This window comes from Drosophila gunungcola, chromosome 3R (assembly GCF_025200985.1).
Source record: "Drosophila gunungcola strain Sukarami chromosome 3R, Dgunungcola_SK_2, whole genome shotgun sequence".
Lineage (NCBI taxonomy): Eukaryota > Metazoa > Arthropoda > Insecta > Diptera > Drosophilidae > Drosophila > Drosophila gunungcola.
Window position 1 is genome coordinate 30,811,365 of NC_069139.1, and position 22,037 is coordinate 30,833,401.

Below are 22,037 nucleotides of genomic sequence, written 5' to 3' on the forward strand. Positions count from 1 at the left end.
TGCTTTACGGAAATTTAAAGTCGGAAAACTCGACTACATCGTTCTTTCTTGTCTTTAAGGTATATTGTATAGTCATTCGAATTTAAACAATTTTTATAAATATACTTATTTTTTTGATTTATTCAAATGTAAATTGAAACTGAGTAATTAATAATTGGGTCCTTAATTTACTTTCTCAGGATAGAAATTTGGACATTCACAAAATTTGACTTTCCCTTAGGAGGATCAACTATGATAGAACCAACTTACTCCTGTTTCTCTCCCCTGTTAAAAAAATTCCCAGGGCTTTTCAATGCTGTTTATATCGTTTTTATTGGAGTAGCATCTGCTACATGCGATCACTCCTGGGATCAAATGTTATCTCCTGAGAAAGTCTCTGCACTTGATGGCGTAGAACAGAGCAGCACACTTCGCTCCAACCCCCTTTGTCCGGCCAAACACTCAACGCCGATACAAGCGGATAACAATTATATTAAACAGCAAGCAAAACAACAACGACACAGGATTTGTAACAGGATACGCGTGTAACCACGAAATGGAGAGTCGCTGAACAGGGGCAATCGCAACATCGGCAGCAACGACAAAACACAAACACCCTTTCAATTAAATATTTGAAAACAACATTTGGCAATTATACAATTGACACCAGCCGAGAGTGGTAGTGGTGGTGGTGGTGGATGTTCAGAACACGACTTCATCAATTTGAAATGTTGCCTTGCAAAACGCGTGACTCGAAGGCACGCGCGTCATTTTCCGTTGGGTTTGGTCCGGGGATCTCTCGGGGCCGCAGGGATTTGGAAAGACCGAAAAGGCAGCCCGTCTGCTCATAAACAACATCAACAACAAGGACAAGTTGTGCGCGTTTAACATTAGTCAACGACATAAACCTGCCACCCCGCCGCCCACAAAACGCCCTTGTCGGCCGTTCCAGCGCTTTTATTGCCGCCCCATTCGTTTGCCGTTTACTTTTACGGCCAGACATTTATTTGGTCAGAGAAATCAGTGGATTTTCGGGGTACCCGGGCTTAGAAATTTTAATATGCATTTGGGAGAAATTTGGCCGGTTTCGGACCTTTAAATGAGCTTCTTTTTGTTTCAATTTGCCAGCGCATTCGGGCCACAAGTGCGTGAAAATTTGAGGAGAAGCTGTCCGCCTGTTGAGGCGTTTGCCCCAATCCTGTCCAGCTTTTTTTGAATTATTTATGTAGCAGCTACGAATTTTGACTGGCCTCAGACAGGCAGAAGAAAAATTACACAGAAATCAAAACTTCCCCAAAGGCCACTTACAGAAGGGCCGATTGAGAGTCCGAGCTGGATGAATCCGAAGAAAAAGGTAAGTTTTGTGGCAAATAAAAAATGCAAATGCCTCGCCCCTAAAATGGACAACAGGGAACTGGGCCCAAAACAAAGAAGGTATATAAGCAAAGTCGGACATAGAATGAATTGAGAGTCGAGTTATGGCAGTGCCGAGCTTGAGCAATTTAAGTACCTTAGATAGCGACCTCTTAAACGGACACTGGAGACCCAAGACTGAAATATTTTTTAGTCAGCCCTATTGACTTTTCCCGACCGTCTTCATTCTGAAAACCGATCTGACATTTCCTGCGAGCCAGTAATTAATGTTCGCCATTGATTCCGCATCGCGATAAACGACAAGCGGGGCAATTTTCACGCCATAACTCTAATGGAATTCAACATAAATTTTCCAGACTTTTCAATATTTTATTAGCCTTTTTGGACGGAGCATGGCCATAAAATTGAAATGTTTTCGGATAGACTCGGTCTCTGGCAGCACGTCAATGTCAGTGGGGTTTTTTTATGGCTTTTCATTGGTCGGTTATAAATTTGTGTGTTCGACAATAAATACCAAAATAATTTTATCAGAGCCGTTCGTACGTGGAAGGTTCAACCATCCTGTTGACACAGCCGAAAGTTGGAAAAAGAACGAACCACCCCAAGTCAAACTCCGAGTTTAATGCTGACCACCGAGTTGAGAGCTCGGTTCTGGCACTTTACACCATTTTTATCTGCTGCTGATGTGATTTTGCACTCAATTGAAAACAAAGTCGATTAAATTTTCATGTCAAATTGCATGGGAAAATCAGTTACACAGCTTACCACTCCTCGGACGAGGGCTGTTTATTGAAAACTTAAAGTACGAATGATCTGTTAGTGTCATCGCATTGGGCTTGTCTCTTTTTTTTTTACTCCCCCGAATTTTTAAGTCACGAGTTGCAACTGTTTTCGATTATTAATTTTTAGATAACAAGATACAGGCATAGAGGAATAAAATTATTTCAACTGGTACCTAATTTAATAAAATATTTAATATTTTATTCAAGCTTTTTTTTAAATATTTCTTGATTGTAAAATTGTGTCAAATCTTTTTTACTTTTCGCCCCTTTTCCAATGTCACATCCCGCTAATGAGTTATTTGACAAGGGTTAGAATACGCTGATTATTGGCAAGAAAAAGGTTCTACTTGTAAGATTTTAACCAAAAAAGGATACTTAGAATTTTCACAAACATTTTCAAGGTCTAAGACCACACCCAAAAAAAAAAAAACTGAAAGTTTAGTTTTAATAAGTGCGACTTAAAAATAAGCTACATACAGTACAAAAGTATAAGTGTTGATTCAATACTAAATAATAAAACCTCGAAACTTTTTAGTTTCATTTCTATACCGAAGGGACTTAAACTTGTATTTAAATGCCTTGTTTTAAATCTAAAAAGTATTGTATTTTCATCTTATTGGTACATTTTTCATCCCCAAAAGCTTAAAATTCTTGAAACAATAGTTTAGTTTTTATGACAACTTTTTTTGGGTGCAGACATTATGCTATCTAAATCGGCGCATGACTCCCCCGAAAACAAAAACTAGAGCTAACAGATTGCGGACAACGGAATGTGAACCGGACAAGCTAATGACAAGTTCAATCATTAGTTTTCAGCACAAATGAGCGGCGTAGCCATTAGAGTGCTGTTAGTTGTGGGTTCCTCCCCAGTCAGACGACGCGGGCCATGTACAAGACATGGGTTCAGGGGTGGAGTGATTAGCGCACTCCGCTTACTCCATTTTTAAACTCATTTAGTGTAGCGTTTTTAACGACTTCCATACAGAGGAAGGGAGACGGCTAATGACAGTTGTTCGCTATTGTTTGCCCACCGGAACAATGGCCGCCCTGTTTCTTTTTTATAGCCGCACTCATATGCGGCAAACAAGCTCGTACGTTAGCTGAAATGGTTTTCTTTATGACGTTTTTACGACTGACGGTTTGGACAGGGGCACGCAGTAATTATAGAACCCCCGAGGTACACATGTGTACCTGTGAGTTGCGATAGCGACTCATATTTATATTTAATTTAAATGTCCCCCGATGGTCGCTAATTATTCGCTGTCACTGTGCGCAGTGCATCCGCAAAGCAGCTGAACAACCGAGTGACTGACAGACAGCGAACTGTCCAACTTGTTGTCAACTCATTGTGGCCTCATCTCGGAAATGACTGCCATGGCGCAAAGAATGAAAAACTAATTTGAAAAATGTTCTTAGCTCAAAGCTTTGCGGCTCTACTGCAGACCCATAATGTCTGCCACCGCCCGCCACTTGTGGACTTAACTCCTTTTCAATCTTGCCATAATCCCAATTGACACGTACATGTGCAGCCGGACGAAGAGTCCTGGCTCCGTCGATTCGGATCCGGATCCGGATCCGGGGTATTTGTATCTGTATCTGGCGCCTGTCTTGTTGACCAACCGCATTCGTTTCGAGCTGTTCGTTTGTATTTTTCACACTCGCATCCACTTTTTGACTGACACACGCCCGGTCACCCCATGGTCACTTCCAATTTGCCTTTTCTTTTCGAGGGCTTCAGTCCGCAAGGCTGAAAACTTTGGCTGCATTTCGACCAGTGTCCATTCATACAGTCGTTCAGATATTTAGGATTTGACCCCATTTCCGCCGGAAACCCGAAGGCGTTTCATGTTGTATTACACTGAGTGGACACAAAAAGACTGGTGTTCGGCCTCTCCGCCCAAGCGCCTGTCCGCAAGTTTGCTCAATAATCAATCAAACCTGGGACTTGGAAACCCAAATCGGGATCCTGGGGCAGCAGCAATGGTAGCCAATTAGAGGCAACCCCACATGCAATGATGGGACCAAGGATTCAAACGAATCGGAAAACGAATTTGATTCGTTTGTTAGCCGCTGGCCACAAAGAAATAAATCCAAGATTGCCCAATTAAATGCAATTTATGCGGATTTCCAAGTAGCCCAGTTTCTCCTCTATATTGGAAGCACACACTTAAAGAAAAGAAATGTATTTACCTATAGACTTACATTTTCTCTAAGCTTTAAACAACGTTTGCTAGCAAAAAGTAACCTTTTGTTTGGTAATTGTATTGTACATACCAACAAATTTCTTCACGAAAATTCTCGAATTCTAAGCAAGCGTAATTCTAATTGTAAACATTAATTATTTAACAAAATTGCAAAAATATAACTTTTAAATTACATTGTTTTAAATCAGACAGTTTAATGTTTTGTTTTTAGAAGTGCATCCTTATCCCCAAGCCCAGCAGCGGCGAATGGCAATTTAAAAAGGTGTCTCCGCTGAAGCTCAAATAAACAGTATTTGATCGGCCGGCGTCTGCAACTTTGTTTGACTCCGTCTTTTATTTCCTTTGGCCCGAGATCGTTTACTTCCGCACAGGCGACCACCGGGCAACTTGTAGGAGATGGAGCTAAGGTCGGATTCGGCTCGACCTTAGCGCTAATGTGACAGCGGCAACACTTTAGAGGCGGAAGATCCAAAGGATGATGCCTCTAAGTATAGGGATACCTGACCAGCGGCGCCTGTTTGTTTTGCTTTCAACGCAAAAACACGTAATATATTTATAATGAACGGTCTCGGGACATTCGCTCGCTAATTGTTGTTAGTTTTTCATGGGCCGAGCATATGGCTGATTTTTTACGTGTATGCCAATCATTAGCACGTCGAAAGGTATCCGGTTAAGCCCCAGGTTTCTATTAAAATCGGTCTTCGGGGTCGAAGCACCCTGCACTGTCAATAAACATCGATAAATCATCTTCAATGGTCTTCTTGCACCATTTAAGGGTTGTAACATTGCCGTTTAACTGAGTAACAAACCGACAAGCAGCCTTCCCTTCACATCAGATTTTGTTATTGTGGGATTTTCAAGCCATTTTATACTTATTAGTAGTTAGATAACAAGTTTTAAAATGTGTATTTATTACAATAAATTGAATGCTTAATAATTTTCTGTCACAAAATATTAATAACAGAAATTTTGTGAGTTGAAGGTGCGATCGTCATGTTTTTTTACCTCGTTAAGAGGCGTATATATATTATATATATATATATATATATATATATATATGAATGAGCAGAAATCTATGCAAGGCTTATTTAATTATGACATAAATCTAATTTAACAACAATTAACAATTAATTGTTTAAAACAATTTTTTATAATTTCAAATAATATACATAATCTAAACATTATTGGTTTTATCCATAGCTATAAGGACGCAAAAAAGAAATCATTAGGTGCATTTGCAAAAAAAAACACTAAAATCAAAATTTCCAAGTATGTATGTTCTTATGTCAATTCAATGTCCCAAAAAAAAAATTCTCAAACTTTGATGTATTTTTGACCAAATCTGAAAAAAAGTTATCATATAACTTTTTAATGCGTCTTCTTTGCGTTTGCTCTGATTGAACTCACAAACACCAGTAACAAGTATTGCTTTAAAGGGGCAAAAATTAATTTTTTGGTAATTTGTTAGAAATACATATAACATATCTGATAAAATATAAATAAGTTCACTTTTAAATATTCCCATTCATCACGCTGAGACAAAAAATGTCTGTGTAGGCAAAATACCTGGATGAATCGAAATGAATGGAAACATTTAAAAAGTTATTTACACTAATGATTATTAATTTTTCGTCAAAAAATTCGTTATCTGATATTTTATATGTTGAAGGTGCGACCGTTACGACTTTTTTACCTCGTTAAGAGGTGGTTTTGTTTGACACACTTTATAGGGTCGGAGATGTTGCTTCTGACATATAATACCCTCTGGAAGGGTATAAAATACCCGTTCAGCGATATATAGTATGTACCCGTAGCATTAGTCGTTTGGATGTTGTGGGCGTGTGAAATTTGGCTTTTTTCAGCCGTTTTCCCGGTAAAATGCTCTAAAAACCTTATTTGTTGAATATCTTTTGAACGGATTATCGATTAGAGATGATCGAGATGTCATTGGACGCGTAATTAAAGCCAAAATACAAGAGAGCCGCAAAAGCTCCTCCGGTCCCAAGAGCTCCAATATAAGGACAACATGTTTTCGGACTTCACCCCCAAATGACTTTCCAAAACTCTTGGTGTGCACAAACTCTTATAAAACCGCTACCTTTTGATTGCTATATTATTTATTATTACCCTTGCAGAGGGTATTATAATTTCAGTCAGAAGTTTGTAACGCAGTGAAGGAGACATCTCCGACCCTATAAAGTATATATATTCTTGATCAGCATCACTAGCAGAGATCTAGCCATGTCCGTCTGTCCGTCCGTCTGTCCGTCTGTCGGCCCGTTTCTACGCAAACTAGTCTCTCACTTTTAAAGCTATCTGCATGAAACTTTCCCAAAAGTTGTCTTTCTATTGCAGGTAGTATATAAGTCGGAACGAGCAGGATCGGACGACGAGCATATAGCTCCCATAGGAACAATCGAAAAAATAAATAAAAAAAATTATAACTTTTCTGTTTTTTTTTTTTTTAGTTCTTCGACATATAGTTATGGTTAAATATTTCTGAATTACGGTTTAAATTTCATCAAAATCGGACGACTATATCATATAGCTCCAATAGGAACAATCGGAAAAAAAATACAAAAAAATTATAACTTTGCTGTTTTTAAATTTTTCTATTAGTTATTCGACATATAGTAATGGTTAAATATTTCAAAATTACGTTTTAAATTTCATCAAAATTGGATGACTATATCATATAGCTCCCATAGATACAATAAAAATATATAAAATAACTTTATAATAATTGAGCTGCAAATCATCATAGCTTCAATGTTTTTTGACAAATACGCAAGTAAATTATAATTTTAATGTTTTAAAAATATTTAATTTTTGCAATAGCTGCAAGGGTATATGAACTTCGGCTTGCCGAAGTTTGCTTCCTTTCTTGTTTTCAATACAAGTTAAATGAGGACAACTCCTGGTCATGGTTTTGGTGTACAACAAAAAAAATGGTATTAGGTCTCCTTATAACAGTAACAAATTAAAAATAAATTAAATTTCTTTGTTTTAAAAGTCCAATAAGTTGCCTTTTTAAAGAAGTGACAATAACTTACATCTTTAAATCGAATCGACACACTTTACTTAATTGATTTCGTAATCGGCACAAAGCTGCACAATAAAATCAGCCTTGTAACTAAATAAATTCAAAGCAGCGTGCTGAACTAGAACTAATAACTAATTGTTTTGGTAATATAAATAATAATAATATAAATAAAATAATAATTATAATCATTATTTTTAAACAAAATTTGTGAATTTAAAATGAATAACTACTAGGCATCCATGCAGATCGGAAATATGGGACACCGACTTGAGCAAAGAGACGTAAAGGAATATTTTTACAGAGCGGAAAAAATGGTCATGGTGGCGAGGTCTATTAAAAGGTGCTGTAACAACAACAACAGCAGCAATATGCGAATCGAGATGTTTTAGTATTCTTGTTTTCTGCTGTCGATCGTTTATTTTCCTACTTCTTTTCTTATTTTGGTTAGGGTTTGTAAATTCCTTTTAGATCCCAAGGCCCGCGAAGTCAAATTATTTGTATGTATGCAAAGCCAGCAATTACGAGTAGTAAGCTTAGAGACTTGATTTTGATCTTGATCGATCTTTCCCTCTGCACTCCGAATTTCAAAAAAATTTCATTCGGTATATTAATAAGACTCACGATACAGAAAAAACGCTGTTACAATTTCATTGTTTGAGAATTTCATATGTTACACACGATTAAAAAGAACAATTTTAAGTTTATATTAATTGATTTAATTATGTTTTTATTTTCATTGCTCTTCTGATTTGCTTTTCAATAATCATACATGTAGTTAGGGTTAATAATTTATAATACTAGGTAATGCCATTCAACTTAAGCCTAGAGACAAATATTACAATTACAATACGATTCTATATGTATATAATTTTGTGTATTAAATATGTTATTACTAGGCGTGGCTTCCTAGCTCACTGCGACGTTTTGAGATGCGGTTTGCTTCGGTTGAACTGGCGAATAATAACTAAGAGTCTAAATGCAGGACTACGAAACACAAAACAGAAATTCAAGATTCTACACAAACACTTAAGCGCTGGTCCAGGTCCACCTCCATCTCCATCTCCATATCCCGAGTTCGGTTAAGTAAGCATCGCTACAGAGTAAAGCTAGGTATTTACAGTGGGGCCTCGAGTCGTAGCCCCCTCCTCCTATGTACAGTGCGAACAGTCCCTGTTCGAGTGTCCGTTCATCCTAAACTATGTACAAAGCGAAGTGTATCACAAATAAACCAGCTCCCGCCAAAATACAGGGGCCGTCCGGCGATGGCAATGGCGATTAGCACCCCGCCGCATGCGATCCCTCTGCCCACGGCTGCAGTCCGTGCAGAGCCGCCAGGGGCGCTCCGTTCACACCCCCCTGGGAGCCCAGGGGCGCCGATGGGGGGGCAAAGCCCTTGCTGATGGCCTCCGCCTGGAGGGATAGCATCAGCCTGTTCGCCGCCTGCCGCTCCGCCTCACGCTCTTCGGCCGTCTGACGTCTGAAATCGGAGGATAAAAATGAAATTTTAAGTGAGCTTGTTAGTTTTAGTTTGTGAGCAGTAGTGAGGCTTACTAAAAAATGGTTGATTTAAAAACCATATTTCGGCCTTTTTTCATTGAACTGAGCAAGAAAATAAAATGAGGGCAGCATTAGATTAATATACTCATCGTTACTTTCCTTAATCTGCCTTTATTCTCAAACATTTAAATTGACCTCACAACTCTTCTCTAAAGCAACAGATAAATTACTCTTGAAACTTTTTATTTATTGAAACAAGAATAGAAGCAAAGTTAAAGCAATTATACTTCGATTTGTAAGCCTTTGCTTAAATTCTGTAATCAGTGGCAGATTGACTACTCACGACAATCAATATGTACGATGGCCGAACTAATTTAAATTTATCTGCCTAATGGTATCGCTTAATGTACATATTTGTTTTGGAAAACGCAATTCTGCTTCTCACACTTGTTAAATGGGGCGAGGCGATACAGGAGCTCATCAAGTCATTACGTGGTTGGCCTATTAAGACCATTTAAAACTAATCAAATCAAATATGCTGACTGCCGCACAGGCACACAGGTCCATCGATTGTGCTTGTTTTTGTGGAAAATTAATTTCGTTCCGAGTTCGAGTTGCGTAAATTGCATTTTAAATGCTTTGCGCTTAAAAGGGATTTAGCCCGCTTCCGCGGTGCCCTGCCTTCTGATAAATAATTCAAGGAGAAATTGCACTGCAGATGCACTGACCCTGTCCCGCGTTTGCGCAGCATTTTGATCTAATTGTGGCCATGGAGCGCACCACCACCACCACCGCCAGACACCACCTCCTCCTCCACCGATACTCCATCCACCCCCGCAGCACTAAGGGTTGCTTGTGCGCCATCTTGAATATTTTATGAGCTAATGAGGTTCTTGTGTTGCCGACTAAAGAGAAGGGCGGGAAGGGTTGCTCGCATTACAACCACAACTAGACAAGGCGAGCACATGGCAGACATATATCATAATTATGGTTTAATATGCTTTCATTACGGGTTTCATCAGCGTTGTCATCGTTCAAACTATAACTCGCAAGTGAGCTTCATTTAAAATACATTAGCTTGGGTATTTAGTGCAAAGTTTTGGGCACACAAATCGGTATAGCTGGAACGTGTCCTTAGGCCTGACTAGTGGTTCACCCAAGGATGAAGTGTGTAGAGAGCTTACGTTTCCTAAAGTAGAGCAATATAGAGCTGCCTATAACTGTGTTTGCGTACAATTTAATTCAAACCATTTTCCTTTGTTCCTTAACAATTCAATTGTCTGCTTTGGGGTGCAAGTGAGTTATTATGCGCCAAGCACTTCGCTTTTACTTTTTCGGCTTCAAGCTGGCCTTATCTGGCAACATTTTTAACAGCTACCACATAAAAAATTCAACGAAAATTGATTAAAAACTCCAAAAAGGCCAGGCAAACGAAAGTGGCTCTGTGAGCTCGGATGTGTGCGGGCTTAATTCGCTATTCGGGGCTGAGAGAGACACGAGTGTAATTTATCTTCAGTCACGGAGCTGGTAAATGTAACAAACGCTTTACAAATGTTAAACGTTGGTCTGTTGGCGCCATCGCGTTGATGTCGAAAGTTTTTGTTGCCATCCGCGATAAGTAATGGCCTGGCATTAGGCTAAAATGTTTATTAAAGCTCGGCCCATAAATCTCCGAAGCTCCCCCGCCGACTAAGCGCTCACCAAGGCCCAAACTGTCGCCAACGGAGCCAGCTGCTGTTTAAGACCTTTCCAGCCACGTCCTGGTAATTAAAATCATTTCACACACTACACGCAAACGACGTCGGCAAGTCGACAGAGAGATAGCAGCCCCAAAAAGGTCCTGCGGTAATTATCCTTTAAGACATAACAATTTAGCCGGACCATCAATTGAGTGCCCAAGGCGGCCTCTCCGAGCTCCCGAGGGACTGGCGCACCGCAAACTTGAAGATTCTTTTGCAGGACACGTGCCGACGGGCCCGTCAGGATTGCAAGTTAATTTACAAATGGCTCTCGCCATCGTAATTAATTTTATTTGATTTTGGGGCTCTGCTCGCAAAAACTTTGCTTTCAGTCAAATTGATTTTTGCTCTGCGGTCAAAGTTGTTCCTGGCGTGTGTGTAAATTTTTAATTAGAGAGCTTTCAGCAGGAAAACTTTGCATATGCTAGGCAATTAATATGAAGTTCTCGCCCCGCCAAGGATTGGCAAGAAACTGTGTAAGTGGGAATTTTGGGATGATGAACGAGCGTGTAATTAAAAAAGGTTTAGCGTCGTCTTGATTTATGGCCGGGAAACTAATTGAATTATGTTCTCCATGTGGAGAGCCAAAAAAATAGAGCCAGACAAAAGTCAGGCTGGCCATTTCATTCAGAGACACAGGGACCCAGCGCCCGGAAGTGAGCTACAACTTTTATTTCCCTGCTTTGTATCTGTATCTGTACCTCTATCTGCTTTGAGTCTGTATCTGCGTTGGTAGATTGCTTCTTCTCGTCTTTTTGCTAAACACATTGTCAGACAGTGACAGGCAACAAGAGTTCGTTCATTTGGCCGCGCAAAATGTTATAAATTATTGATACCAGGTTGTTGTTCTTGTTGAATCGAATCGCTAGATAACACTCACTATAAAGACAATACTCGTAATGAGGCAATCGCCTTGTCGCAAACGAGTTGCTATTTATTAGGAGTTGGACAAGAGCAAGAAACAACTATGAAATCTTTATATGTTGCCTAACAGAGCTAATTATTCAAATTACTGGCAAATGCAGCACAGGGTGCATTAAGCCATTAGGTGGGCACATTACACATTCCCTCGATATTTACGAGTAGTGCCGACTCGTAATCATAGGATAATGTGCCTTTGCATTTCACTTAACCGCAAACGAGCCGTGCCAGAGGTAGTTGCCGTTAACAAAATTGCGTTTTACATCATTAATTTTTACGAGCTGGAATAGGCCCAAAATGGCTGATAAGCTGGGAGGACTGGGCTCTAAAAATACCGACGCCTGCTAAGCGGCAATTAACGCGGCTTAAGCGAAGAGCCGCCCGCTTTCCCTGCTCCCTTTCCTGGGAAAGTTGGAAACTTTGTCCATTTAGACGCCATTTGCCATCGTCATTATGATTGCCTGTAATCGCATAGGAACAGCACGACTGTCCGAAGTCATCCGCTTAAATTATTTCATATACAAATTGTTTTAGTTGGTAGTAATAAAATAGAAAACAGTTAGTTGCACGCAATATCACGGATCAATGACCAACTTAATTTGACACATTTATTGGTTGACTAATTTCAGTTTCGAATAATTTGTCATTTGTATGTTTAATGTGATTACACATATTTTCGAATAGGGGCCACATAAATCTCCATCTGTTGGTTTTTGTGCGTGCTAAATAAAAGACTAAGCTTGATCCTTACAATAGACAAAATATTTCCCAGTTTAAAATAAGATTTAATATTTCATAAGATAAATTGCGCCTGTATCTAATTTATTACTGGGACTTGGAGGTGAAATTGTTTTAAAACCTAAAATTAAAAAATTATTTTATTGGTTTACCGTTTAGTTTTAGTTATTTTAGTGTCAGGCTACTAATAGTTTACCCGAAAATTGTAATTGAGCATAAAAACGTTTGACGACTAAACTGAACATTTGCAGAAAATCAACATTTTTATAAGTGCTTTCGGGAAGATGATACTTGAGTTTAACTTGGAAAATTTAGCTTTATTATGTATTTAATCCTCGTAGTTAGCTGGGAGCTAAAAATGTCATAAAAAACCTTGCCAATTAGCTTGTTTAACAAGAGCGCTCTTTGTGGCTATGATATGCAACTACCCCTCAACAAGCATCGTATATAAACTCCCCTTTTGCTGGAGCTGAGTGTTGTTCATTTAATGTGCTCATGCATATTGCATGAGCCGTTTACTCCCCGTTTATTCGCCGGCTCTGTTGATCTATGGTCTAGTTGGGGTATTCCCAAGCAAGTATTACACTTGTAACAATCATATAAAGGATCAGTTGTGCATGAAATTCCTACGAATAATTAGTTTCTGAATTTGATTTGTGGATTTTCATCCATATTTCCTCATTTTATATGGATAATTTTTTAGACTTCAGTAGATTTAATATTTACGTTTTTATTTCACCAACTTCACTTTACATTTTTATTTCACCAAGGGTAATTAATAAAATTTACTCGGAATACTGTAAACTTTATTTTATGATGAAAACAATAAATATAATACTTTATCTTGTTTTTGCATGACTAATTTAAGTATAGAGTTAAGTTTAAGTTATTGTTAAAAAGCCTCTATCTATTATCCTCTAAAAAATTCATTGAATTTCATTGTTAGAGTATTTCCACTTCGGTTATCTGTCTATCCAGCTTTCACATATTCATTCTCAACAAAAGCCATTTGTGCATATTGTAGTTTAAAAAGGCATGCAAACAAGAAAAGCGGAGAGCATAGAAGAGGGTAAGTGTCAAGCTGTCAGCACTTTCCAACTCTGAAAAATGGTAACTGCGCATGGGGATGGGTATTGATTTTCAGCCTCTAGCCCGGCGGGGGTGCGCAATGAATGGGGTAACTCGGCACTCACCTCCATTTGGTACGTCGGTTTTGGAACCACGTCTTCACCTGGGCATCGGTCATCTTGAGGCCGCGGGCCAAGGCAGCTCGCTCCGCGGAGGCGAGATACTTCTGTTTGTGAAACCGCTTCTCCAACTCGGCAACCTGGATGCGTGTAAAGGATGTTCGGGGCTTTTTTCGCTTCGGCGGGGTGCGATTCTGGTAGGGATGTCCGATCCGTCGGGCAATCGGGAAGGCAGCTGTAATGGGATAAATGTGTGAGTACTTAATAAGACTCGCCTCAGCCCAGCGAAAGGCCATACATAAACAGCATTTTTTCCAGCATTGGTAAAACATTAGCTTTAGAACCGATATGAAATTCGGTTATATTCCCTGCTAATAAGTCTTAAAGTTCTTTAACATAATTTGAATACATTTTTATTACGTTACTCGTATTGAAAAAGGGTTGAAAAGTATTAACAGGTAGAAGGAAGCGCTTTGCACCATACAATGTTGATGAGGCTCAAAAGCCGAGTCTGTCCGTATGAACGTCGAGATCTCGGAAACTCAAACAACCAAGGGAATTGCAGATTCTGTAATTCTTACGTCGCGCAAGTTTGTTTAAAAACGGGCCCATGCCCACTCTAATGCCCGCAAATCCCGAAAGTCTGTCATGTCAGTCTAAATCATGTTAGACCTTAGTTATTGTGTGTTTGAGTCATATCTACCAGTAGACACAAAAATATTCAAAATCGAGCTTTTATTTATAAGTAATTGAGTTATAAAAACCTCGGCCGGCGCTCTGCCTGCGCTCTGCCGATGATCGCTGATGTAGAGAGGCAGAACGAAACAAATGTTACCAACAGATGGCGCAACCTAAGCCCCCATTCTTTGGTGGGGTAATATTTAGTTTGCTTGGTAGCTGAGTAACGGATATCTAACAGTCGACGAACTCGACTTCAGCGTTCTTTCTTGTTTTAGCATTACAAATAAGTAATTCAGAAGAAAAGACAACCAATTTTTCGATGATTAAGAATATTGAAGCTATTCCAAAAATTAAATATTCTTTAACACAAAAACATATTAATTAGTATGCCCATATGAAGATATGATGATTTTCCGCTAAATTATTCGATCGTTCTTGTGCCAGTTTTTATCGTCCGATTTTAAAAACGATTTTTAAAAACGTTAATCTGAAATAATACTCTATTACTATGAAGTATATTCAAATCAATTGAAATTTTCCTATTTTTCCGATTGTTTCCATGGGAGCAATATGATATATTATTCAATGAAACGTAAGCCGCAATTCTGAAGTATTAAACCATTATCTCAAAGAATATTACACAAATTTAAAAAAAAAACAGCGATGTTATAAGCTATATGATATATATGTTATGTAGCTATACGATTTATTTGTCTGATCTAAGCGATATTAAAACTGTAGTTCTGAAATATGTAACCCATTACTGTCTTAAGAGGGTCATCTACTCTCAGTTTCAAGAAATCGAATTTTTTTTTAAATTTATTATTTTAATCTATATGTGTCTCGGAATAAGTCAAAACTTGAATCTTTAAATAAAAAAAAACTTTTCAAATCTATGCAGTAAAACTTTTGTAATACACACTCAATTTCTCGACTCGAGGGAATAAGACCGCCTTAAAGAATAAAAAAAAAATGTTTAAAAAAACGTAGCTATTATCTTTTTCCATTTATTTTCCCGATTTGGGAGTTATATGATAAAGTCGATCGATCCAATTTGTTCCAAATTATACACTACCTACAATAAAAAGACAACTCTTGCGAAAGCAATATGCATAAAAGGTTGCTGAAATCTGAGAGATTAGTTTGCTTAAAACAAGACGGATGGATAGACGAACATGGCTATAAAGTTTGTTGGGTCGGAAATTTGTCCTTTACTGCGTTGCTAACTTCTGAAATCATTGAATCTGTAGTTCAGAGCGTTACATCTTCTTAATATTATACAGATAAAAACTTTTTTTCTGATCGGTTATTTTCTGGTATTTGAATTTTGTAAATATAAGAAAAACCTTTCAAATTTTAAATGCGATTAGTGCGCGTGCATCTGTATATGTCTCCCCTTTGTGCGGTGTGTGTCCTGGTGGGCAATTAGCAAACAATAAATTCCTAGATAACTAGCCATTTCCGAAAGCCGCTTCCGGAGTTGATCGGCGGCACCTGTGCGCCTGCGAGTACTTAGCGCTGCTGGCTACTCGATACCTGTTCGCTGTTACCTGGTTCCTAAATGACCAAACACTCGAGCCCCGCTGTGAAATCAATTTGGAGGCCGCTGACTCGCTGCCTAATTGCCAAGGATTGAGGTTTCGGGCGGTGGTCTAGCAGGAGCCCTTATCGCTGCCTTTTGTAGACAAAGCACGCGACATCCATTTCCATTCAGGCTGAGTCATAAAGTCGCGCTCGTAGGACGCATAAGTGACCCAGTGTCCAGTCTGCATCCGATTCGGAGTTTCGGTCTGGATCTCTGGGTCTGGGCGCGAAACCGTGGCTCAGCCTGCGCTGGCGCTGAACCTTTTAAAATTCCTGCCAGTCGCCGTTGTGTGTGCTTTGTTGTTTATTGGGTGCGATAAGGCGGGCACAGTGCGCAACAAATTATTAAGGCGGTCGGCGGGCGAGTCGCTGACAACAACACAACACCAGCGACAATTAGGAAACCGGCTTACGGACTTACTCCGTATCGGCGGATGAGGTCAAGCGAGCAGTCGGGGAGAAATTGGTTGGCCAGTAGTCGTTGAAGGTGATGGACAATCACCTTCTTCACAGCCAAACCAAATTTAAACTTATAGCTTAGACAGCAAAACTGATTGTTAAATTATTCAAAAGTATTAACACATTTTAAGCAATGGTTAAGTCAAAACCAAATTGATAATGGTCATAAATGAAACCAATGATAAACTGCTCAATCAATTCAAAAAGCTACTTTGCGTGTATTTCGAGTCGTTTGCAACAAATACAAATGATACGGATAAACAAAGTTGTTCTAAATTTTACATTCATTAACTGTTACTAACGTTTAGTTCACTTTATACTTTAATTTTGTAGATGAGCTTAAGGTCAAGTGAATAAAATATGATGAACGAAACTGGGTTGACTAAATTTTCAATATTGTAACCAAGTAAACTTGGAAAAAAAGCCTGATAACAAAATGTTTTTCTTTTTAATGTTTGGCTTATTTTATGAGCTATCAAATACTAAATATCTTTAAGCACATTTACACTTAGTACATATTTAATTTAAATTAATTTAAGGAAATATGTTGAGCATATCTAAAATACACCCAAAGAAATTACTAAATCGCAAACATGCAATGATTTGCAGTGCCAATTTGATTTTTTCCCAATCCCATTACCTTACAAAATTTTGTAAAATATGAAAACCATCCAAGCTTATCGATTTGAATCCGACCAACTTCCATTGAAATTGAATTATGTTTATGGGCGTTCGAGCTGGCGTAGGAAAAAGATGGGCGCTGGGATGTCAGAAGACATCAAATGTCGATGAATGAATGGCGGGTGCTAAGCTGACAAATCATGCTTCTTATTGCGACTTTACTCGCAAACCCTTTTCGGGCTTTTTCCGTCCCAAGAAAAGCCATTTTAGCGTGCTTGGCATACATTTTTCAAAGGCTTTCGAGGCATAGGTCGAGAGGGTTGCCGATCATTTGAATATTTCAGGCAATATCAATTTCAATAAAAAGCCATTTATCGCACCACATAAGCAGCACCCTTAGGATTTCTCTCCTTACCCGCAGCTCAAATGTGTGTATCCTTTAAGGATATAACATACCCGCTTAAAAGGAGGGATAAGGCGCATAAGCATAATTTTATAGCTTTCCCGGCACCCTTGCTCAGGCATGCTTATTTATGATGTTTTCGCACAAGCTCAAGTATCTTTAAGAATCACATGATGGTGGGTGTGTGGTTGCGGCCAAGAAGTCTCAACTGAAGTAATGCAAAAAGCTTTTAGCATGCATTATTGATGGCGGCCTACGGCTCGACCTGGTTTCCTCCCACTTGGTTATTTTGGGCTTCCTTAGCCTTCGACCTTTGCTAGTGATGTGCATAATCATAATTGCATATCAATACAAATTTAAAAACCCAAAATAAGACCAATACTTAATGACATATTTGGGGTTTAATAGGAATGCATATGGCTAGTTCTTCTGTGAAGCCAGGAAAAGTGTGTTTGAGGAAAACTCCGTATATCTAAGTCCCACAATTACTGACATTCGTGTCGGCAACCACAACTCCTGTTCGGATTATTATGGCCGTAATGAAACTGCATTAGGGGACTGAACGGCAAAAAGTATTTGGCGCCTGCTGTGATGTTGTTTTCCAAAAAATAACGAAAGTTAACATGAAATGGTTATTAATCATATGTCGCTAAGAGCCCAGGCGGAAAAAAGGAGAGTGCTTTGAACGGCGAGGAGGGAAGGGATCCGATCCGAGCCCTGGGCGCTCGTTTGTCTTGTTAATGAAAAAAGCCAAGGCGCCAGCTTATCAGCCACAAGGCAAGCGACACAATAAACACAACAAAACTCAGACGACGAAGACGATGTTGACAAAACGAAACGCAACGCAACGCCAGAAACTTGGTTCACCCGGCGGCCTCATAAGTGTGCCTCTCGGGTTGACTTGTCCCCTCCAACTGACTGATCCGATCCGGTCCAATATGGTACGATCCGCTCCGCTCCGATCCGATCCGATCGGATCCCCTCCTCCGCGCACACATAAGTATGGATATGCAGCCCTCGGATCGCTGGCATTCGACTGGCTAATTAAAAGCTGACCATGTCAGTTGGACTCAAATGTGAAGTGCGGTATGTGGCGATAAATAAGCCGGCGAAGACAGAAAACTCACTCGCTGAGCCCTGCGACCGCCCAATGCGTAATTAATTCCTTTTCGGGCCCAGCGCGAAATTAAAAAGTCATGTAAACCAGCTCATTAAAATAACTAAAAAAAAAAGAGCGCACAGCTAACCAAAACCACTGGGCGGATGTCGGCCATAAAAGCCCATCAGATTGCCGGCAGCGGGGCAGCAGGCAGAAGGCAGCAGGCAGTTCCTAAGCAGCTTTTCCACATGGCCGAAAAAGGCCCGAATATTATGAGTTATAGGGCGAGCGACCCGCAGGATCCGATCTCCCGGCTACCGAGGCGTAATAAAATCAACGCCGTCTCATTATTTCAAAGGTCTCGCGCTGTGCCCGTCGCTTGTAGCTACAAGTGAAGCTCATAATGTAAACAAATTAACAAAGGGAGCCTGAGGATCCACTCGTACGCAGATGCAGGGCCCGAGGCAAATGCACATGGGGCTCGGATACAGATGCGGATACAGATTCAGAGCCAACGACAGATACAGATACAGATACAGGTACAGGTACAGGTACAAATACAAATACAGCTGCGCTGCGTATGCAAATAAGAAGGCGCATCTCATTCCTGTGTCGCTTCTGGGCGGTGGCTTAGCGTTAAGTTTTTAACTTAAGCTGCGATTGCGCGTTTGAAGGCAAACATGTTTTTATACTTTAGCATCCCGGGCACCCAAGTGTGTGCGAACACTGGGGGAAAACTCTCAGTTTGAATTCCGAAGTAAAATTCTTGATTTTAAGGGCGGTCTTCCTAGCTTGGTGGGTGCTATTTTAAAGTGTTCACTAACTAAAACCTTATGCAAGAACGAATTCACTGTGTTCTCGATTCCGAACAAATTTTAGTTTACAGTTTTTACTTTCACAGAAGTGTGCCTAACATTTTTCTACTTTCTTGGATTACAAATTTAAAAATATATATTTAAGAAATTCTATCCGCTGGCTTCGATTAACTATAAAGCCTTTGCTCATTATTTTTATTCGATCTACTTTCACTTATTTGTGGCTAGTTTTTGAGATGAAAACCCTCGTTTTTCTTTATGTGTCTGAGTGTGTTGGCCAACAATGACATGCCGACAGGCTTGTTGCCTTAAAAGACTTCTCTGATCGCGCTTATTTCGGGAACAGTAGCAATTGCCACCGCGGGTCATTGGGTGAGCGACAGCGAGAGATCTCGACGAACATGGGCCACCGCGACATGGGGCCTCGACATGGCTTAGGGTTACCCAACCCCCAATCCTGCACTCACCTGCCAGCCGATCCTTAACCGCCTGATGGGCCAGCGCCGCGTGGTGCAGTGGCGGTAGCGCCCAGGTGAGCGGCGTTCGCTGGGGCGGCACCCGCAGTACATGACCGCCGGCCGCCGAGGGATAGAGATGCGGATACGAGTAGAGGGCCGCGGCGCTTCCGTACGTCGAGTTAGCGATGCTGGTGGCCAGCTTATAGGCGGCCAGGTCGTGGTCCTCCTGCTGGAGCAGCTCCTTCTCCTCGCTCTTTTCGCCACTGTTGTTATTGCTGCTGGAGCCGGGACTGCTGGTGATCAGGTTGTGACTGCTGTGGTGGTGGCTCGTCTCGAAGGGCTTGGATAGCAGGCGTGATATGCTGAAGGGCAGGTTCTCGCTGGACGAGGAACGCGTCTGCTCCGACTGCAGGGATTCGCTGGGGAAGAAGGCAGATGAGATCAGAAACGGGGCGAACCAACTATATAGAGGTGCGGGCTCATTAAAAAGTGTCGCCTGATAAGCCGAAAAGACTGAGAACATTGGCTATAATTAAGCATGCTGCAACGCGGACCTGTCTCGAAACCACTAACCAAAAGCCCACGCGAGCGGATAAGCCAAGCCATCAACATGCAGAACGCATGTGCTCTCCACTGCGTATACGCAACGCGGCTGAAAATTAAGTAATTATGCAAATGCTGACCGCCGTTGGAGGCATTTAATACGCACCCATAAATCATCAAATGCCTTCAACTGAGGCACAAAAAACAAGTCACGCACGACATTTGTTTAATATTTCCAAAAAAATAAAAGCCCATTTGGAACAGGACTGGAATTGTATCGGAACAATGACTTTAAATCGCCATGCACACACACTTTCCAAAATCAAAAGTTATGACCATTTGGACAAAACTGCTATCTGATGCTCTACATTCGGTGGAACGCAAGTTTTATAGCACTTTTATGGCGATCTCTATTAAAATGTTAATCCGACAAACGATTTCGTCTTTGTCTGGCGTCCAAACCGAAGATCGAACTAAAGATCGAACCTCGAATGGACCCAAAAGGACTTATCACAGCGCGTTTTTGGCGCCTTACTAATGTGCGTTTTATCGTCGCCGTCCATTTAAGCCCTTCCCATCCATGGACTATGTAAATTCAGGGAGTTTCTTTGTGACTTTATGGGACATTTTGACATGATTCTTTTGATGGCATTGTAGTCAATTCATTAGTGTTTAAGGGGTTTGTTCACACCGTTCTTCAAAGCGAACAACAGAACCAATGGAAGCAGTTAGCAACGTCTGCTTGACAACCTGTCGGCTTGTTACCCGCTTTTGTCGGTGGATAAGGGAACCGTCGAATTGGATTTAAAAATTTAGGATTTGTGAGTGTGAATGGAGAAGACAATAAAACAGTGGGAGTCATGAACACAAAATACCAATTGTTAATAGCTTTGCCCTGCTGGTATACTGATTTCAGCTTTATAAGGGTAATATAAAACACTAAACTCAAATTTCTATGCTGTCCTATGTTCTTCCTTACTACGAAACGTATAATATTTTCTCTGATCGAAAAAGCCGCTGTCCTCCACAATATATATTACAAGTAATTAAACGATATAATTATTTAAATTGTTGGCTGCGGCAATTTGATTCCCATATGAACAAGAAACTATTTTTATAAAATTAGAGATAATTGTCATAACAATTTGTGCAATTATAAATAAAAAAAATGCCTTTCACTCCATTAAACCATTTTGGGGAATTTTCATACGAAATTGTTTCAGATTATGTATTTTTCCATTCAGAAAATAATTATTGGTTTAATAAGCGTATCTCTGATAAAATACTTGACTGTTTTTCTACATTATTTTGAACCGAAACCAAAGATTAACTTTCCTATTTCGGAAAAAAATAACTGAAAATGGAAAGCAAAAATGGAATTTAAAATCTGCATAAGTTTTTTAGGTACTCTATAAATACTCTTTATAAAAGAAAGTCAAAAATAAAAAAGCGCACAATACTATATTAGGAGCGCAATGAAATTAGGCTCAAAAGCTCGTGAAAGTCTTTAACTTTTAAGAAGGGGCCCAAATCCCGGACCGATTTGAACTTTTCTCAACCTGGTTGCCCACAATCCTTACCTCAATGGCGTTTCGGACTCATCGTAACAGCTGCCACCGTCCATATCCACATCGGATCCGCTGCCGCATGACATCCGGGAATCGGAGTCCACGTCTACGTGGATCTCCTGCTCCTCCACCTCGACGCCGTGCTCGTTCTCGTGCTCGTGGTCATCCTCCTCGTGACTGGACATTCTTGCAGCTAGTGGCGCCAATTTGGGGCTCTTCACTGCACTTTAAACTTTAAATTTTTGGCCGTAGAGTGTTTGAACCATAGAGCACACACAAAATGTTTGATTGGTTTGGGTTTGGTTCCGCGTTTAGGCACGACCCGTTGCGGGAAATTCCAAC

At 40.1% G+C, this 22,037-nt stretch overlaps 1 protein-coding gene across 1 annotated transcript; it reads right to left on the minus strand.

The window, feature by feature from the left end:
• Positions 1–8,092: 8,092 nt before the first annotated feature.
• Positions 8,093–22,030, minus strand: LOC128265742 (T-cell leukemia homeobox protein 3). The gene is made up of 4 exons (XM_053001947.1): positions 21,708–22,030; positions 19,594–20,003; positions 13,471–13,699; positions 8,093–8,859 (listed from the first exon to the last, which is right to left on the minus strand). Exons 1-4 carry the CDS (start codon positions 21,878–21,880, stop codon positions 8,658–8,660), a joined length of 1,014 nt encoding a protein of 337 aa, XP_052857907.1. The 5' UTR covers positions 21,881–22,030; the 3' UTR covers positions 8,093–8,657.
• Between the last annotated feature and the right edge of the window lie 7 nt (positions 22,031–22,037).